This window comes from Melanerpes formicivorus, unplaced genomic scaffold (genome assembly GCF_026170545.1).
Source record: "Melanerpes formicivorus ecotype bairdi unplaced genomic scaffold, bMelFor1.0.p_v2 SCAF_33, whole genome shotgun sequence".
NCBI lineage: Eukaryota > Metazoa > Chordata > Aves > Piciformes > Picidae > Melanerpes > Melanerpes formicivorus.
Genome location: NW_027142385.1, coordinates 3,953,350 through 3,969,492, shown reverse-complemented (window position 1 = coordinate 3,969,492; position 16,143 = coordinate 3,953,350). Strand labels below are relative to the sequence as shown.

Here is a 16,143-nt window from a genome sequence, read left to right as displayed (position 1 = left end):
AAGATAGAAATAACTGAGCTGAATGTCATTGAAATTCTGCTACCCTGGTGTAAGGTCATCTGTGTATGGAAACCTATTTTGGTTTGAAATAGGATGCTCTTCACAAATGTGTGCCCATAGTTGGAAGTGCTGTGAAGCAATACAAGATCTCCATTTTGCTCATTCCGTGACTTAAGTTCCTGTTTCCATCCAGTTCAGCCTCTACAAACTCTAGAGGTTTTGCAGCTGGTATGGGGCAGCTGTTTCGAGATAGGAGCCTGGGTGCAGGGGTGATTCCAGACATACCTTTTTTGGGGGCGAAATGTGAAACTGAAATTCTGTCTGCTTGTGAGAGAGCCCTCCAGGGCCCTGACCCTGTGTCCTGCCATGGTCTCCTGTTTTTCTGCTTGGAACTACATCCTATTGCGTGAACAGGAATAGAAAATTGGCTGGGGCTGCGTCCTGTTCCCGGACGCGGTGGGAGGACTGGGCATGTGGAGGAGTACGGCAGTGTAACTTCTGAGCATCCCATGCTGTGCCAGCTGTACCTACCCCCTTCTCACACTGATGGAGCTATAGCCCAGGCGTGTGAGCAAGGGCTTTAGCAGCCTGTCTGCTTTGGTTTGGTAGGGTTGTATCCTACGGGGTGCAGGAACTGGGTGAGGTAGTTGATAAGGTTTTTTTCCATTTTGCCTTAGCTCATGCTTTTCTGTCTGTGGGAAGAGCATGTCAGTGTCAAAGTGCAGGCCTTGTGGTTGAAAGAAGAAACAATAAGACCATTCTTTCGCTAAGTCCTTTACTGTTTAACTTCAGAACTTGACCTGCTTTGGCAGCTTGATGCTTCTGTAGCAAATACATCATCAGACCTCATCTGATCATGTACCCACCAGCTCTCAAACTTGTCTGACTTGAGGAACACTGGGAGGGAAAAACGCTCTACAAACTTAAAGTAATACATTCATTTCCTAAAATGCGTTCCTTTGCTCTGTGTGTGTCCCAGCCAAAGCCCAGCAGTGTGTGTGGTCAGTCACCTCAGTGGAATACTTGGAATGGACAGTGAAGCCAGGAGAAAAGTATGTCTAGCATAAACTAGTAAGAGCGAAGATGAGATAGCAAGAAAATGGGTGAGGGGGAGTGAAAAGGACATAATGGACAGTCTTGGGATTGCTGGGAGAAGGGGAGGTGTATGTGGCTGTGGGCATGGGCTGCCCGACAGACCCGTCCAGGGTGATGAACTGCCCTTTGTCTTTGCTGTCTCTGCAGGGCTTGGAGTGCTGAGGCAGCCTCTGGGAGCCGCACTGCCAGGGTGGCATGGGCTCCACAGTACATATCTCTTGGGGAGCAGAGCCTGTGTGCATGCTGGGAGTTGGTACTTCACAGCTGGAGGACCCAGAGCAGAGCACCAGTGAGCATGGTGTGCTGATAGATTAAGCAGAGACCACAGCTGGAATGTACCTGTGAGGCTTTCTGACAAGATTGCTGCTTGCTGTCCTCACCTGCTTAGCTCTCCTTGCCACCTGTACCTAGTTTGCCCTGTGGGCTGGCAGCCTCCGGAGTCATGGGTGGCAGGACAGTGCAGAGTGCCCCATACTCCAGTTTGCATAAAAGGCCATTGAACCCCCAAGCAGGGTATTGAATGAAGGCAGAGGGAAGAAAGCTATGGCACAGACTGGCAGAACCCTTGAAGGCCTTTCCTGCAGCCAGTCATCAGGACCCCTGTGCCTTGTGGCACAGCCTGTTTGAGAGGGCAGGTGGCATTCAGGATAAAGCCAGCATCTGTGTGTCACCGACAGGCGTGTTCTCTGTGTCTTATCCAGTGGCTATCCTGCCTGTCTGCCTCAGGCTTGCATAGGTCCAGTACCATCAAGATGCATGCTGACTTCTCTGGTGGATGCACATCCTTTTCCTGCTGGCTTTGTCCAAGTGACTCCACGGTGTTTTGACGCTTCTTCCTGCTTCAGGGCTTGCATCCGGCTTCTCTCCATTGCAGGGACGTGCTGAGGGCTGGATGTGGCCCTGCAGTTGGGAACAACCTCCAGGGAGCACGTTCCCAGCTAATGGGAAAAATGTTCTTCTAATTGTTTTGGGCTGTTCCCAGAACAACCCTGCAGCAGGCTGTGTGGTGCAGGACCTTCAGCAGAGCTCGACTAGCACAGGATGGTGAAAGGCCATCTCCTGGTCAGCTGGTTTGAGTTCTTGGCTACCATGATGTTAGACAGGCACATAGGTCAAACTTGTGTTATTTAAAGAGAACTGTATTAAAATAACAAGCTGTCTAACAGGAGTATTTATAGAATTTTGCTCCTTAATTTAATCAGTTTTTTCACTGTTTGCTTTTTACTCTGAAGTTCAAAGGCATGATAGAAAAGAAACCAAACTTTGCAGACACCCTGGGGGAGAAGTGCAATGTAACTAATCGTCTGTGTGATTGCCCAGCCAGAGACTCCCCTCTGACCTGTGCAGAGTTCACAAAAACATTTATCTGAATGTGCAAACCAGTTGCTGCTGCTCCATATCTGTTCCAGATGCATCCTCGATGCCACACGCACAGCAGGAGGATGCCTTGAGTTGGCCTCGCTGTGCCATGGTGGCCAGACAAGGGCACAGATGCTTCTGAGCAGGGCTGCTGCTGCCCTGTGACTGCAGAGCAAAACGCACTAAGCTGCCCAGAGACCCTGAGGTTCTTCTTCTGGGCAGATGCTGGGGCTGTGGTGTGAGTGCAGTGCAGAAGTAGGTACCAGGCTTGCTCTGCTTGCCCAGCGGTGGTGGGTGCAGGCAGTTCAGCTCAGCCTTTGCCCTGCTCTGGCGATGCTGCACATGTCATTCTGCAGCTTCAGTCTTCTGCCCTCTCGAGGTGGAAAGCTCTATTCTTTGTGCTTCATAGAGGGGCTTTGTGCGAGGCAGCACAAAGTGAGGATTGATGCCATTTCCCCTCCCACTGCTGCAGGACCACAAAGGGCTCTGACAAAAGTGCCCTTCTTCCTCCTGCTGAGGACAGGGTGCTGCTAAGCATGGGACTCTGCCCAGCAGCACTCATTCTGCCTCCTGTGGTGGTGCTGGGGACCCCTGAAGCCCTGTTCTTGGCCTCTTCCAAGCCAGCTCTGCTGCTGCTCAGGTTCCTGCCAGGGTGTCTGAGCCTCCCTGCAGCCGGCCCCAGTGTGGCAAGCAGGAGCATGGGCAGGATTCAGCAGCAGATCCCAATCCCCCCCTCCACTGCCGTGGAAGAGGAGGGAGTGCCAGGGGCTGCCTTGCCCACTTGGGCTCTCCCAGGGCCAGAGAAGGGGGCACAGCCCTTTTGCTTCCTTAAGGTGAGGTGTGGGTGCCATCCCAGCCACTCCTGCTCCCCTGCCTCTGCCGAGGGAGCTGGTGCTTCGTTGAGGCAGGTTTGATGGGGGCTGGGTCGATCTGCTTCCCTGCGGTGCAGCCGCAGCCGTGCTGGAACCTGCCATGCGGTGTTCTTAGTGTGCTGGAGGATATCGTCACTTACCTGGGTTTCAGTTCAACATGGCCTAAGAGAAGCTGCTATCAGCACTCGTTATCTCCCAGCTCCTCCCAGTGGGTAATAACAAGTCATCACAGTATTGAGAGTGACTTGGAAACGTTTCAGAAAACGTGCATCAATATGAGGGCCAGATTGGAAGTTCTTTGTTAAATTCATGCTGCTTGCTCAGTGCTGCACATTTCAGGCAGTGACTTCTGGATTATTTGCAAAGCGTCTGGATGAGCTGAGCTGGTGGAGGCATGAGGTTTGCAGGCAGTGACATGAGGTTTGCTTGGGCTGTACCAGGTGCCACCAGTGTTCTGTGGCAGGGTCCTCTGCTTGTTGTCCACCCTAAGGACAGGAACCCCTTGTGAGGGGAGGGTGAGTCCTTACAGCTTAGGGTGCACTTCTACTCATGTCTGAGAGGCTTTCACTGTGTAGGGAAGAAAGCAAGTCTGCTCTGAGCACGCTGGACGCTTGTCTAGGTGCTGAAGCAGAGCTCTCTCCTGGGTTTGGCTCATGTGCAGTAGTGCAGTCACCATTACTGGTCACTAGCTTCTGTTCTTTTGGACTCGACAAGGCAGACTGGCTGTTTGTGTGACATTGTTATTATTTACATAGGGCCCAGACTTGCTCTTCTTTATTGCCTGAAGCACGATGTTTGTTCAGACTGGGCATTGTGAAGTGTAAACCAGGTCCCACTGGCACCAGCACTCACCTCTGCCTTTGCTAGAAGCAGTAAGTAACCAGCCATCTACATGGCCTAGAAATGCTGGGGTTTAATTGCTCTGAGGAGGGTATTGAATTAGGTAGCTCTGGTTCACAGCTTATCTGGCTGCACAGCAGTGACGCTTGTTTACACGAAGCACTGCACTTTTATCTCGGGGTGCGTGGGGGGCGGTTTCCTGGGGCATTCCTGCCTGAAAGCTGGAGAAGACTTGCTCTGACTGGCTTCCTCTGCAGGAGACCACATGCTGAGGCAGTGACACCTTTCCCCATCCTCCTCCTCAGTGAGTTGCTTCAGCAGCTCTCTTGTCCTCTCCTGCTTCCTGCAACAGCATCTCTCCAAAATCGGTTGGTCTTACCTGCTTCTGTCCCCCTTTGCGTATCTCCCTCCCTTGACGTACTCAGTGATGTCTGCCTTCTCCTGGAAGATGCTCAGGCCTCTTCAAGGCCTCTGTCTGCTTTGCATCAGACCATCCTGTGCTGCTTCGTCTGTGCTCCCCTGGTGTCAAGGCTCTCGCAGCAAGCGCAGTTTTGCATAGAGCGCCAGATACATCTGTGCTGCTACATCTGGTTCAGGAGGGTGCAATTGGGTCTAGAGACTTGTGGAGGAGCCCCCAGTGTGTCTAACACCTGTGGTAGATGGGGAACCTTCCAGTGGAGCCATTGGGAGCAGATTTCTTGCCACTTAAAATGGCAGAGCTGCTTCAGCCAGACTGACTCAGGGTGAAACTTGCCCTCTGTTTGGGAGGAAAGGGAATGATCTGGGATGTTCCCATTGTTTATAGATGGAGACCAGCCCATGCTAAGGATCTAGAAGCAAAAAAATCTTGGAAGAGGCTGCTGGCACAAATTTCAAACCTATTGGGCGTTGCACAAATGTACCCTTATCAAAAGCAAATGAAAGTGCAGAAGGTGTGTCTGGCCTAATCCTGTGTTTAACTTGGCAGTCTGTGGTGTGTCAGCACAGGCTCTGTGGCATGCATGCAGGCGCTCAGTGCTCTGTCTTTACTGGGTGTGCTGCTGAGCAGCCGTTTAATTCTGCTCCTTTCTTTCAGGATCAGTCCATGATGCCTGAGGTGCGAGACCTCTCCGATGCCTTGCCTGACTTGCCAATGGATCCCATCACCGGTGTTGGTGTGGTTGCTTCCCGGAACCGAGCACCGACAGGTTATGATGTAGTAAGTAGAGCTGTTTCAGCTACTGTTGCTAATGCTTTGCTTCTGTGCTAATGAGGCTTTACTTTGCTGGGAACAGCATCTCTTCCAGAGAGGGCTTGCTTTCAGAGCTGTGCTTTGAGAAGTAATTGGGTATCCAGCTGCCCACCTCTCTGCCCACAGCACTTAGCGCTTTCCCTCAGTGGAGGTTTGTGGGTGCAGTCATGCTGCTTCATCAGTGCCACTCCAGAGGAGCATAATTACCTGGAGGAAGGGTTTTCAGGAACAGCTGGCCACTGTGGCATGCAAATTTAATATTCCTAGTAACATTCATCCTGAAGGAGTCCTAAGTACTGCACAAATTATATCTCTGAATAAATGGATCCCGCATCAGCTGTTTAATCCCACATATCAACACTGCACAATGATGATGAGAAGCTCCAGAGTGGGAAGCAAAGAATTTCACATTCAGCTGAAATTGCAAAGATGATTTGATGGACAGAATGCAGACCTGTAAACTAAGCTTTGACATGAGTCTGGGCAGCAGGAAAAGGCAACTGGATACAGCAGAGATAAACGTGTGAATGGATAAAGGGAGGTCACTGTTTTAACAGCTGCTTGTTCCTTGATTACTTGCTATGTAACCAACAGCATGTTTTTTCTCTCCTCATAGATTAGTGTCCCAAACAGAGAAATATCCTAAAACCGAGACCTTGCAGAGCTCTTTATGGAAAGGTTTGGCCTGTAGTCCATCTGCTCACCTTTCTATGTATCCTGCTCCAATTGTGCTACATCACACCTTGGGTTTCCAGGTCACACAGCTTGTGTAGTCAGGAATGGAAACCAGTTGACTTCAGGCTTTGCCCCCATCTTTTCAGTTCTGGATCATTGTGTACCCTGTTCAGTATGACAAGGAAGAAAATGGATCAGACTGAAGTAAGGACACAAGGGAGGGCATTGTGAAAAGCCTCCTTAAAGACCTGGAAGGTTTTTGCACCTACTGCATTTTTCCGCCTGCTGATTACCTGTGTGAGCCAGGCTGTGTAATTAGCTGCTTGCCCTGATAAAGGAGCACGGGACAGTGTGAGAGTTGTGATAACACAATTGCATTCTGCTTAAATGACTGGGCAGAGAGCGCTCACCCCAGATAGCCTGGCTGGGCTTTAATAGGCAGCTTCAGCGCTAGCGCAGTTTAAACTAAACAAGATAAAAGAGTCTTCCTGTGGCTTAATCCAATTACGGCGGTCTTGTAATCATGCTGCTGAATGTGGGTCGCTCTCTCCTAGGGGGCTGAGAGGAGGCTGCCTCGCCTCTGATTCTTCTGCCCTCCTCTGTGTTTACAAGGAGCTGAGCTCCGCTCTGACCCTGGGGCCAGCAGTCCCTGCTGCTGGCCCTGGGGACCTGTCCGCAGTTGTCTTACCCTCCACACACTCCTTCAGCCTCACCTGTGGCAGATCAGTCCGGATCTGTGCCTGGATGCTGTGAGCCTGCAGTTGGGGGTCTTATCACCACACAGCTGTGTTGGGGCCGTGCTGGGTGCCACCCTGGTGTGACCGGATGTCTTGGTGCCCAAGTGCACAGGGCAGTGTCATGCAGGGTTGTGCTTCTCTTTCCTCGATGTCTGGGAAGGTGGCTCCTGTGTGTTACATGAGCTTGCCACCTTCTCTTGATCTCTTTGGAACCCAGTCTGTCCTATCTGAAGACATGAAGCTGAGTATACAGAGGGGTCCTTCTCAATGTAGTAGAGAGTCGTTCTGAGACCTGGGCAGCATGTAGACTTGGACAGTCTCAGGCTCTGTGCTTCTCCAGATAAGCAATTTTCCTAATGAGCCACTGACAGCTGATTGTTGCTTCAGGGTGTATGATGGCAGTTGTGGCAACTAATCCCCTGATAGAGCTTCAGACAGCACTCTGAAAAGGAGAGCCCCACACACCTTTTGGGAACTGTTAACGCCAGTTTACCTTGGAATGTTGTTTTAGTCCTCTTAGGGATCTGATTGCTTTGTCTTGTGCTGCAGCACCCTGCAGTGTTCAGTTCCACAGGGGGACACAGAGCTGTGTGGGAAAGTATTTCCTCTTAGTGATGATTTTGACATCGTGTGGTTTTGCTGATGGTTTTGAGTTTTGTGATGGTGAAGCACTCAGTTCTCTCTTTCAGAGACATCTGTGTTATTATAGGCATTACTCAGTTTCCCTTTCATCCCTGTCCTTTCTCCAGCAAACCACCATTGCCATTATTCTTTCCTTCCTTTTGCCTTTGCTCCTCTTTAAAACAAACAAGCAGAGGCATGCGTGCTTTCAGCCCAGGAGTAAATGGAATGCCAAGGGGAAGTCCCCGTTTCTTTTCTAGGGTTCAGTGTATGGCCTGGCTGGAAGTACAGGGCAGCTGAGCCCAGGATATCAGACCCAGGGGAATCTTGGTGAATGGATTAGAGATCTTTTTCCCTCAGTAGTTTTTTTAATTACTCAGAAATCTCCATTGTCTTTGTTTCTGTTTAGAAAATGGCAGCTGATGCTTGTAATGACTCCCAGGTCTCTTACCAGCTGAAGCACCAAAGGCTTGATTTTGACAAAATGTAGAGTGTGTTTGAACTTAGGTTCCTGAAAATCTGCCCAAACTGGCAGGACCAAGCATATGGGTGGGGAGCAAGGGGAGGAGAGGTGGGAGGCAGGGAGCCTGGGGTACGAGGTGTGGTTCCTGTGCAGCCGTGTTTCTTGCTGCAGTCTGAACGTCAGCCCCAGAGTGGGGTTGGCTCTAGGGCAAGAGCCTGACTATGCTGCTTACCCAGGGATGTGCTGGAGCAGTGACAGCCCCACACACCACCAGTGGGGCAGACCCACGTGTAGGGCAGGTGGTTTAATGGCCCTGTTTGCCAAAGGCCTGTCCTGTGGTAGCAGTAACCCTGTACTCATGGCTGAGCAGCAGGTAGATCAGTCTACACTTGGAGAGGTGGCCTGGGGGGAACACCTGCCTTAGTGGGTGTCATTTCATCAAGTCTGTCTGTAGCATATGCTTAAAGAGAGCTTTCCCTCAGCTCTGAGGAGGACCATTCCTTGTCCTTAGGCTGCTGGGTGTCCAGTACCGTGTCTCTATTCCTTTTCTCTTTAACTGATCAGGGAGTTGGGTGAGCTGGGTCTGTGCAGTGTCCCTCCTGTATAACAGCTCTGCCTCAGCCTGTTCAGGCTGGCTCCCTCCCTTGTTACCCCATCGTGAAGCAGTGCTGCTCAGGCACATCTCTGCTTTAAGAGGTGGTGTGGATCCTCCTTGCCTGCAGGATCCCAGGAGGTGATGTAAGAAGTTTCCTGTTTATGTTGCCCTGTTTTCTTTCCCCATGAGTTTTCTGACAAGTTAATGCTTGCTTACATTCTCCAGCAGGATGATGTGGAGGCAGACTGCTCAGGGTTAATTGCTGAGGATGTCACATGCCACTGTTGCATTTTGGCAGAAGCAGAAATGGTTTTGCTGGAACTATCATGGGGCTGTGGAGCCTTTATGCCTGCTGCTTTTTCCTCCTGCAAGGCATGGTGCAGGTGGCATGGTGCAGCCTGCCTGGTCCTGCCAGGTCAGACAACAACTGAAAATGCAGTAGGTTATGTAGCATGAGAGCTGTAGCACCTCTGCTGCAGACTGAGTCTGTGGCTGCCTGTTGAATTTTAAGCATCATTAATGTGTAAATGAAGAAAGCAAAATTGTCTAACAAAAACTGAAATGGAGAACTTGAACCATATCAATTAAAAGGATTAAATCTAGTTGTAGTCCCTCAATCCCTTTCTAACAAGGGCTGGAGTTCAAACTAAGTGTCCCTGTATACCAACAGCTTTTCTAAGCAGTCTGCTTGCTGTGTATCTCTTCACCAGGACTCAATTACTCATAGGAGAGGGATTTTATGTGTTCCTAAACTATCAATTTAAGAAAGAGTTCAATTCAAGGAATAATAAAGAAACACAAAATCTCTCAAAGCCATGTTTTAAAATCCTCATATTTAAAATGCTGCACCTTTCTTTGCAGAAGCCTGACCATGAGCTGTATGCATCACACAAGGGCTGGAGCTGAGCAGGGGCCTGTGAACAGTTGTCAAAAGGCAAAAAGCAGCTCATGCACTTCACTCCCTTTGATCAGACATCCCTGCACTTTGGATAGTCGAAGGGTCTTGTCAGCACACATCTCTGGCTTCCTGCACCCTGGGCAGAGTCTCTGCTTGAGAAAACATGGGTGCAAACAGTAACAACAAATGTCAGCTCTTTGTTATCAGGCTGTTCAGGGGCCAAGGTCTTGCTCAAGTCAATAAGATTAGAGCCACAGTGGAGAGGTTTGCCCTGTCTGAGAGGCATTAGGCAGGAGTTCAGCTGTGCTGCTGCATAGCTTCAGAGCATGCCAGTCTCCTGTTGGGAGCCATTAATCAGGCATTAGTCTGGTGGGGTTGGCATATTTCTGCTACACTTCTCCTTGTGTTTGTGTGGTTGCCCTCTGTTAGTTGGCAGCAAACATTTTGGTGCAGAAGTTCTTGCACCATGCAGGGTGAGAGCGCAGTTACTGATAGAGCAGAGCCCTTTCCCTGGGTGTGGTACTGCTTCATGCTTGCTCCTTGAATCAGCTCAAAGTTGAGGTGAATCTTCTTGCCTTTCGATTCCTGCACATGCTTCTGTGCCTTTGGTGGAGGGCACGGGATCTGCCTCCTTTGCCTTCCACCCAGTTCGTGCCACTGGTTTGACTGAATGCAGGATTGCGTTGGAGAGGGACATTAGCAGGGTGTGTCCTCACATGTGGCTCTGCTGCTAAAGCCCATGAATGACCAGGGCTTTCCCCAGCTGATGGAAGCATCTTTTCACCCTGGGAGCCAGAATTCTTTGATGGCTTTCCTGTGAAAATCATCCTGACTTGGGCAGTTTCTGTGCCTTCTACGCAGACCCCTCCTCGCAGCTTGCCCCAGCCTGCCCTTGCGTGTAGGGTGGTAATGAGAGCCTGGATGTGCTGACTTTTCCAAACTATTGTTTGGAAACTGTAACCAAAGTTGCTGTTTCCTCATTAGAATAGCTTTTGTCAGAGCATCTTTAATCAATGGACTCCCAAGAGACAGCGCTTTTAGAACTTCTTTTTATACCTCCTCTTGGAAGTTCTTTGCACTGCACCTCGTGAAGGAACTAATGAGATGCTGTGAGAGTTCAGGCTACTGTTAATTAGAAGAGGTCTGCGGAAGAAGTACTGCACATATATTAACTTTATCTTGGCTCACATGTCTCCCCTCTCCCTCTGTCTCTCCTTTCCAGGTTGCACAAACAGCAGATGGCTTGGATGCTGACCTCTGGAAAGATGGCTTATTTAAATCCAAGGTCACGCGATACCTGTGCTTCACGAGATCATTTTCGAAAGAAAATGTAAGTCCGTTTGCTGCGCGTCTGCATGATTTGCATCTGTACCTGGTGTGCTCTTACCCATAGCATGATTCATTTTATGGAGCCAATTATAATTCAAGCAGGCATTTCACCGGGTTTGGGTGAGTCAGGAGGCAAACAGCAATGGCTAGATATTTGCATTTTGCCTGTGTTCCTCGTGGAAGGAAATTGCTGGCAAGATCTGCAGTAAAAGTAGCAGAAAAGGGAACGTCTGCATTCCAGCAGCCACCTCAGGCTGGTGTTGCTGGCTGCAGCAGTGAGTGCTGCATGCTCCTGATGTGCTGCACTTTGGCTACGGCAATCCCATGCAGAGCTACAGGCTGGGGTCGGAGTGGCTGGAGGGCTCCCAAACAGAGAGGGACCTGGGTGTGCTGATCGACAGCCACCTAAATATGAGCCAACAGTGTGCCCGGGTGGCCAGGAGGGCCAATGGCATCCTGGCCTGCATTAGGAATAGTGTGGCCAGCAGGAGCAGGGAGGTCATAGTGCCCCTGTACTCTGCTTTGGTTAGGCCACACCTTGAGTACTGTGTCCAGTTCTGGGCCCCTCAGTTTAAGAAAGACATCGAAACACTTGAGCGTGTCCAGAGAAGGGCAACAAGGCTGGGGAGAGGCCTTGAACACAAGCCCTATGAGGAGAGGCTGAGGGAGCTGGGATTGTTTAGCCTGGAGAAGAGGAGGCTCAGGGGTGACCTCATTGCCCTCTACAACTACCTGAAAGGTGGTTGTAGCCAGGAAGGGGTTGGCCTCTTCTCCCAGGCAACCAGCACCAGAACAAGAGGACACAGTCTCAAGCTGCGCCAGGGGAGGTTTAGACTCGAGGTGAGGAGGAAGTTCTTCACCGAGCGAGTCATTCGTCATTGGAACGGGTTGCCCAGGGAGGTGGTGGAGTCATCGACCCTGGAGGCGTTCAAGGGGAGATTGGACGTGGCACTTGGTGCCATGGTCTAGTCATGGGGTCTGTGTTGATAGGTTGGACTCGATGATCCTCGAGGTCCTTTCCAACCTAAGCGATACTGTGATACTGTAATTTCTAGCTCTAGTTACCTAGAGAAGCAAACAGCCTGCAGGTGTTGATGAAAGAAAAGTTAGTTTCTGAAACCATAGGCATGAGAGATGTTTTCTTGCAGGATTAGCTTCTCTTTGTGGTGCTGATTCTTGAACATTTGCCCATGTTGTGCATGTGCTACCTTATACTTGTCAGCTTCTAGTCTGGCTATTAAGCATAAGATAATTTCTGATGAGTGGCAGCTGTCTGCCCACATCTCCTGTGAAGGGGAGGAGACCATGTGTGGCGAGAGCATGATGCCTTCCACTGTGTTTTTCATTGAGGCTAGTATGGAAACTTCCTCTTTGCTGGAGAAACTGTTTAATTCTGCAATGAATGCACTCCATCTAGTGGGTAATCCTGCTTTTGGCCGTGTTTTTGGATATTCACAGCAACTCAGTTTCCAGGGAATGGAGATACCATTTTGTGCTTTCACCAACAACAGGAGCAGAAAAGCAGCTGCGACTTCAGAGGCTTATCGTGGGTCCTGACAGGAAAACCAGGGGCTGCCAATTTCCAGCATTTGACCTTTATTTCATCCACTTCCCTGCCAGCCTCTAGATTAAAATAAAGCTCCAGAGCTATGGGAAATACCACTTCCTGGGGTAAATGGACAATAATTGTGCTTTTCATCCTGGAGTACCTGCAATAGCAGGAATAATAGGCCCAGAATAGGCAGGGAGGGTGTTAAACAAAGATCTGTGGTGGTTTGAGTATTAATTTTATCTGTGGCTACCTTAAATGTGAGGCTGTCAGAAATAATTTCAGGGTAGTAGCAGCTGCTGGCAACCAGAGACAGTGTAAATACCCTCAGTTGGTGCCTGTTGGGCTTTTGGCATGAATCCTCTGCTCAGCACAGTTTGGGAGTACATTGCTCATACTGATGAGGAGTGAACTAAAGAGAGTGTGTGGGGAAGATGCTGGTCCCAGCTGCACAGCAGCCTGGTGTGTGAGGTGTGGGGCAGGTCACTGCATCACATGCAGGTTTTCTCAAGCCCTGCATCAGCAGCATGTTAGACCTGTGACTGCTGCTGGCAGAGCTCTGAGCAGCAGCCTGCAGGCAGTGATTTTCTGTGTTTGGGCACTGGTGTGGAGCCAGTGCCTCTCTGGTTCACTGTGGATACTCTTTTCTCCCCGGGTGGGTTTCCCAAGGTTAATGGTCAGGCTGCTCTGGCTGGCCGAGCAGTCTCCATCCTGAGGATACCCCTCTAGAGGGAATGTGCACTGGTGCTGCTTGAGGCTGTGGGCTTTATATGTGTGTGTGAGGAGACCTTTTTGTAAGGCAGAGACCAGACCAGTAGATGCTGGTGCCAGTCTTCCAGCCCCTGGGAAGCAGTGGGAGCTCTTTGTTGTCTGGCTGCAAAAGGCTGGAGGCAAGGCTGATAGGAGGAGAGAACCAGACAAGGGGGAAAACAGCCTTCTTCTATGCAGTGAGCAGTATCCTTGTCCTCAGTTAGCCCAACAAGAGCTTTCCCTTCCCTTTCAGTCCTGTTGAGCTGCACAAGGGTACAATGTGCTGCCTGACTGGGGACCTCCAAGCGTTAAAATGCCTCAGTCTCCCCTGGCAGCAGTAGCCTAGAGCTTTCATCCAGGAGGGAGAGCCTCACTGCTGTGCTTTGGGTTGGAAGTTCTACTGCTTGGGGCTTTTTTCACAAAACCCTAGGACCTCTTTGTCCTGAGGAACATGTTGTAGTTTGCAGAGTTAATGCACCTCAGATAGCTGCTTTGTAACAGAGACAGCCTGTAATGTCTCTTTATCAGAACCATCACTCTGAACAGCTGACAATAGTTGGCAGTTGATGAGGACGTTGCTCCTGTTTGAGTGTCATGGTGAGAAGACCCCAGCTGGTGCGTCTCACAAGTGGGGAGACTTTGTACCCTTTTCTCCTGAGTAGAGCTACTCCCAGTGTTTCAGAGCTAGCAAACTTACCTGAGGCATCTCTCCTACCTGTCTGCTGTTGATGGGGGAATGATTGTTGGTTCAGTTGGAAGTTGCATGCTGATGTAATGCAGCCAGACAGTTTGGATAAATAAAACATGAAAGATGAATCAGCAGTGACTACTTCATCTATCATTTGCTGTGCCAGGGCCATGTTAACAGATACATTCAGGCTTTGCAGCATCCAGTTGGCTCAGAGGTGCCCTGGACAAAGAAAGGACAGAGGCACATGGGGGCTGCCTGACTTTGGCCACTTTGTGAGAGCAGAGGACGTGCTCTGTGTGTGGTGAGACACAGCTGCAGGCATGCTGGCTCTGCTGGTGAAGAGTTGACCACAAAATGCAGAACCTCCAAAAAATGAACTCAGAGCTGATCTCCTTTACTTCAGAGACTGCAAATTTAAATATGTTTTGAAATAGTTCGGTGTAATAATCGGAGAGTAGAAGTTGGCTTGAAATCCTCTGCCAGATAAGAACTAAAGGAGCTACTTGGCGCCCAGTAACAGTAAAATACACTAACATGGTTTGATGAAGTTTTAATTGTTTTGTATTGCATCTTTGTTAATAAAGGCTGGGCAGTAACTAAAGTGTGTTTTGCTTCCATACTGAAGCCAGATTACTTGCAGCAAATGCTGGCTTTAACGAGAACTGCAGAGAAAATATGATCTCTGCACGATTGTGGAGGCTGTCGTTGTGAATTGTGTTTTGAGCTCTTCAAGCCTTGATTAATAGGATGAGGCAGCAGTTCAGAATTCATATGGACTCCAAATGAAGTTCTCCGTTCCAAATGGCCTGCTCTTCTGGAGTGTGCCTGCGTTTGGAGCTAGAACCATGTCTATTCAGTACTAATTAGCTAATGCATGTAATAACTTTGGCTGTGGCTGCATGAACCATCTTCCTGTAATGCTTTCCACTGCTCCTGTCACCAAAATGTCACGTTGCTATTGCAGATGTGTAGAGTCTGTGAGAACTAAAGTGACCTGCTTAGTGAATGAGTTGGTGGAACAAAACTTTGAACTGAGGTAATTCTAAAGGGAGGAATTTTGTTGTGCTTCTGAAGCTCCAGAAGTATGGCAGTGGATGAGGTGTAAAAATCATTAAATGCTGAAAGTTGTCCAATATCTCCTAGACAATTTAGTTGTGAGGTAGTTCCTGCAGAGAGAAGAGTTTCAGGCTTGGTACCTTCTTGCTGTTTTTAAAGTTGGTGGGTCACATGCAATGACAAGGTTTCTCAGGCTTCAGGAGGTGAGAAGCTGGATTTGAATTTGATGACATTATCATAGTAAGCTGCTTCTTTTTTCTCTCCAAAGAGTCATTTGGGCAACGTCTTGGTTGATATGAAGCTCATTGATATCAAGGACACTTTGCCAGTGGGCTTTATCCCCATCCAGGAGACCATCGATTCACGTAAGTTGGCATCTGTTCTTCAGCCCTCCTCCTTTGAGCTGCTGCTCCACCCCTGCCTGCCTGTGCATTTGGGTGCTTGAGGGCTGTGTCCCAGGCAAAGGGATGCTCTCAGCACTGCTCTGGGGTTACATGAGCCTGTCGAGGGCAGCTCTGGACTGGAACAGACTACGGCTTTCCTGTGCCCTTCAGGCTTTTGCATACTGCTGCCTGATGAGTGTCTGCTGGAGCAGCACAGCTCTGGAGCAGAGCAGAATAGTTCTTGTTCAGTTTGCACGGGTGCACTGGGCCTGGTGGGAGCAGAGCTGCTGGGCTGAGGGGTGTTCACAAATGGGTTCTGAAAGGAAGGGGGCTGTGCTCATGGGGCTGGGTCTCCTCATGCTGGCTTTACACCTTCTGTTGTGAACAGAAGCAGGCCTGTGTCCTGGCAGGTAGTGCTGAGGATGGCAAAGGGTGTTTGTGCTTGCTGAGAGTAGGCACAAGTACAATGTTCAGGGTTAATACCATCCTTGTTTCTGCAAGGCAGGAATGGCTTTGCTGCAACATCTCAGCTGGCAGTTTCCAAACAGTGTGCTCAGATCCCTGGAGACTGGTGGCAGCACAGCTGGAGCCACGTCTGGTCACAGCACGGTGCTCTGCAGCAGGCACTGAGTGCTCTGGATGTGCAGTGTGGAGGAGGCTGGGCATGAGCCCCATGGGAGCTGGGTGTGGAAGGACTGCAGGACACCATGTGCTGGTGTGAGTGCACAGCTGCTGCTGCAGAGCAGGGCTGGTACCAGTGCTTATCAGTAATGAAACCCAGCCCAGTTATGAGTGGAGAGGAGTTATGTGAGCCTGCTTTGCAGGGAATAATTCATCAGGGTCTTGCAGCAGATGAGGATGGTTTTTCAGTCACTGCTGACCTGGTTCTAATCTGAACACATAATGTAGAAGTGAGAGGTTCTGCAGCCCATTTCCCATTCTCCTGGTTCACCCTTCTTCCCTGAAGAGTTCCTGGGCGAGCGTGGCATGAGGTAGAGT

At 49.9% G+C, this 16,143-nt stretch overlaps 1 protein-coding gene across 8 annotated transcripts in view; it reads left to right on the top strand.

The window, feature by feature from the left end:
• Window positions 1-16,143, top strand: part of MVB12B (multivesicular body subunit 12B) — a 65,389-nt gene that overhangs the window by 1,593 nt on the left and 47,653 nt on the right. For 2 of the 8 annotated variants that reach the window (XM_068155714.1, XM_068155716.1), the window contains exons 2-4: window positions 5,242-5,364; window positions 10,609-10,716; window positions 15,030-15,126. In XM_068155714.1, the coding sequence (XP_068011815.1) occupies window positions 5,251-5,364; window positions 10,609-10,716; window positions 15,030-15,126 (319 nt within the window). In that variant the 5' untranslated portion in view covers window positions 5,242-5,250. Of the gene's footprint in view, window positions 1-4,081; window positions 4,199-4,239; window positions 4,535-4,786; window positions 5,099-5,241; window positions 5,365-10,608; window positions 10,717-15,029; window positions 15,127-16,143 lie in introns of those variants that run through there. The other 6 variants (XM_068155711.1, XM_068155712.1, XM_068155713.1 and 3 more) reach the window with 6 other exon arrangements.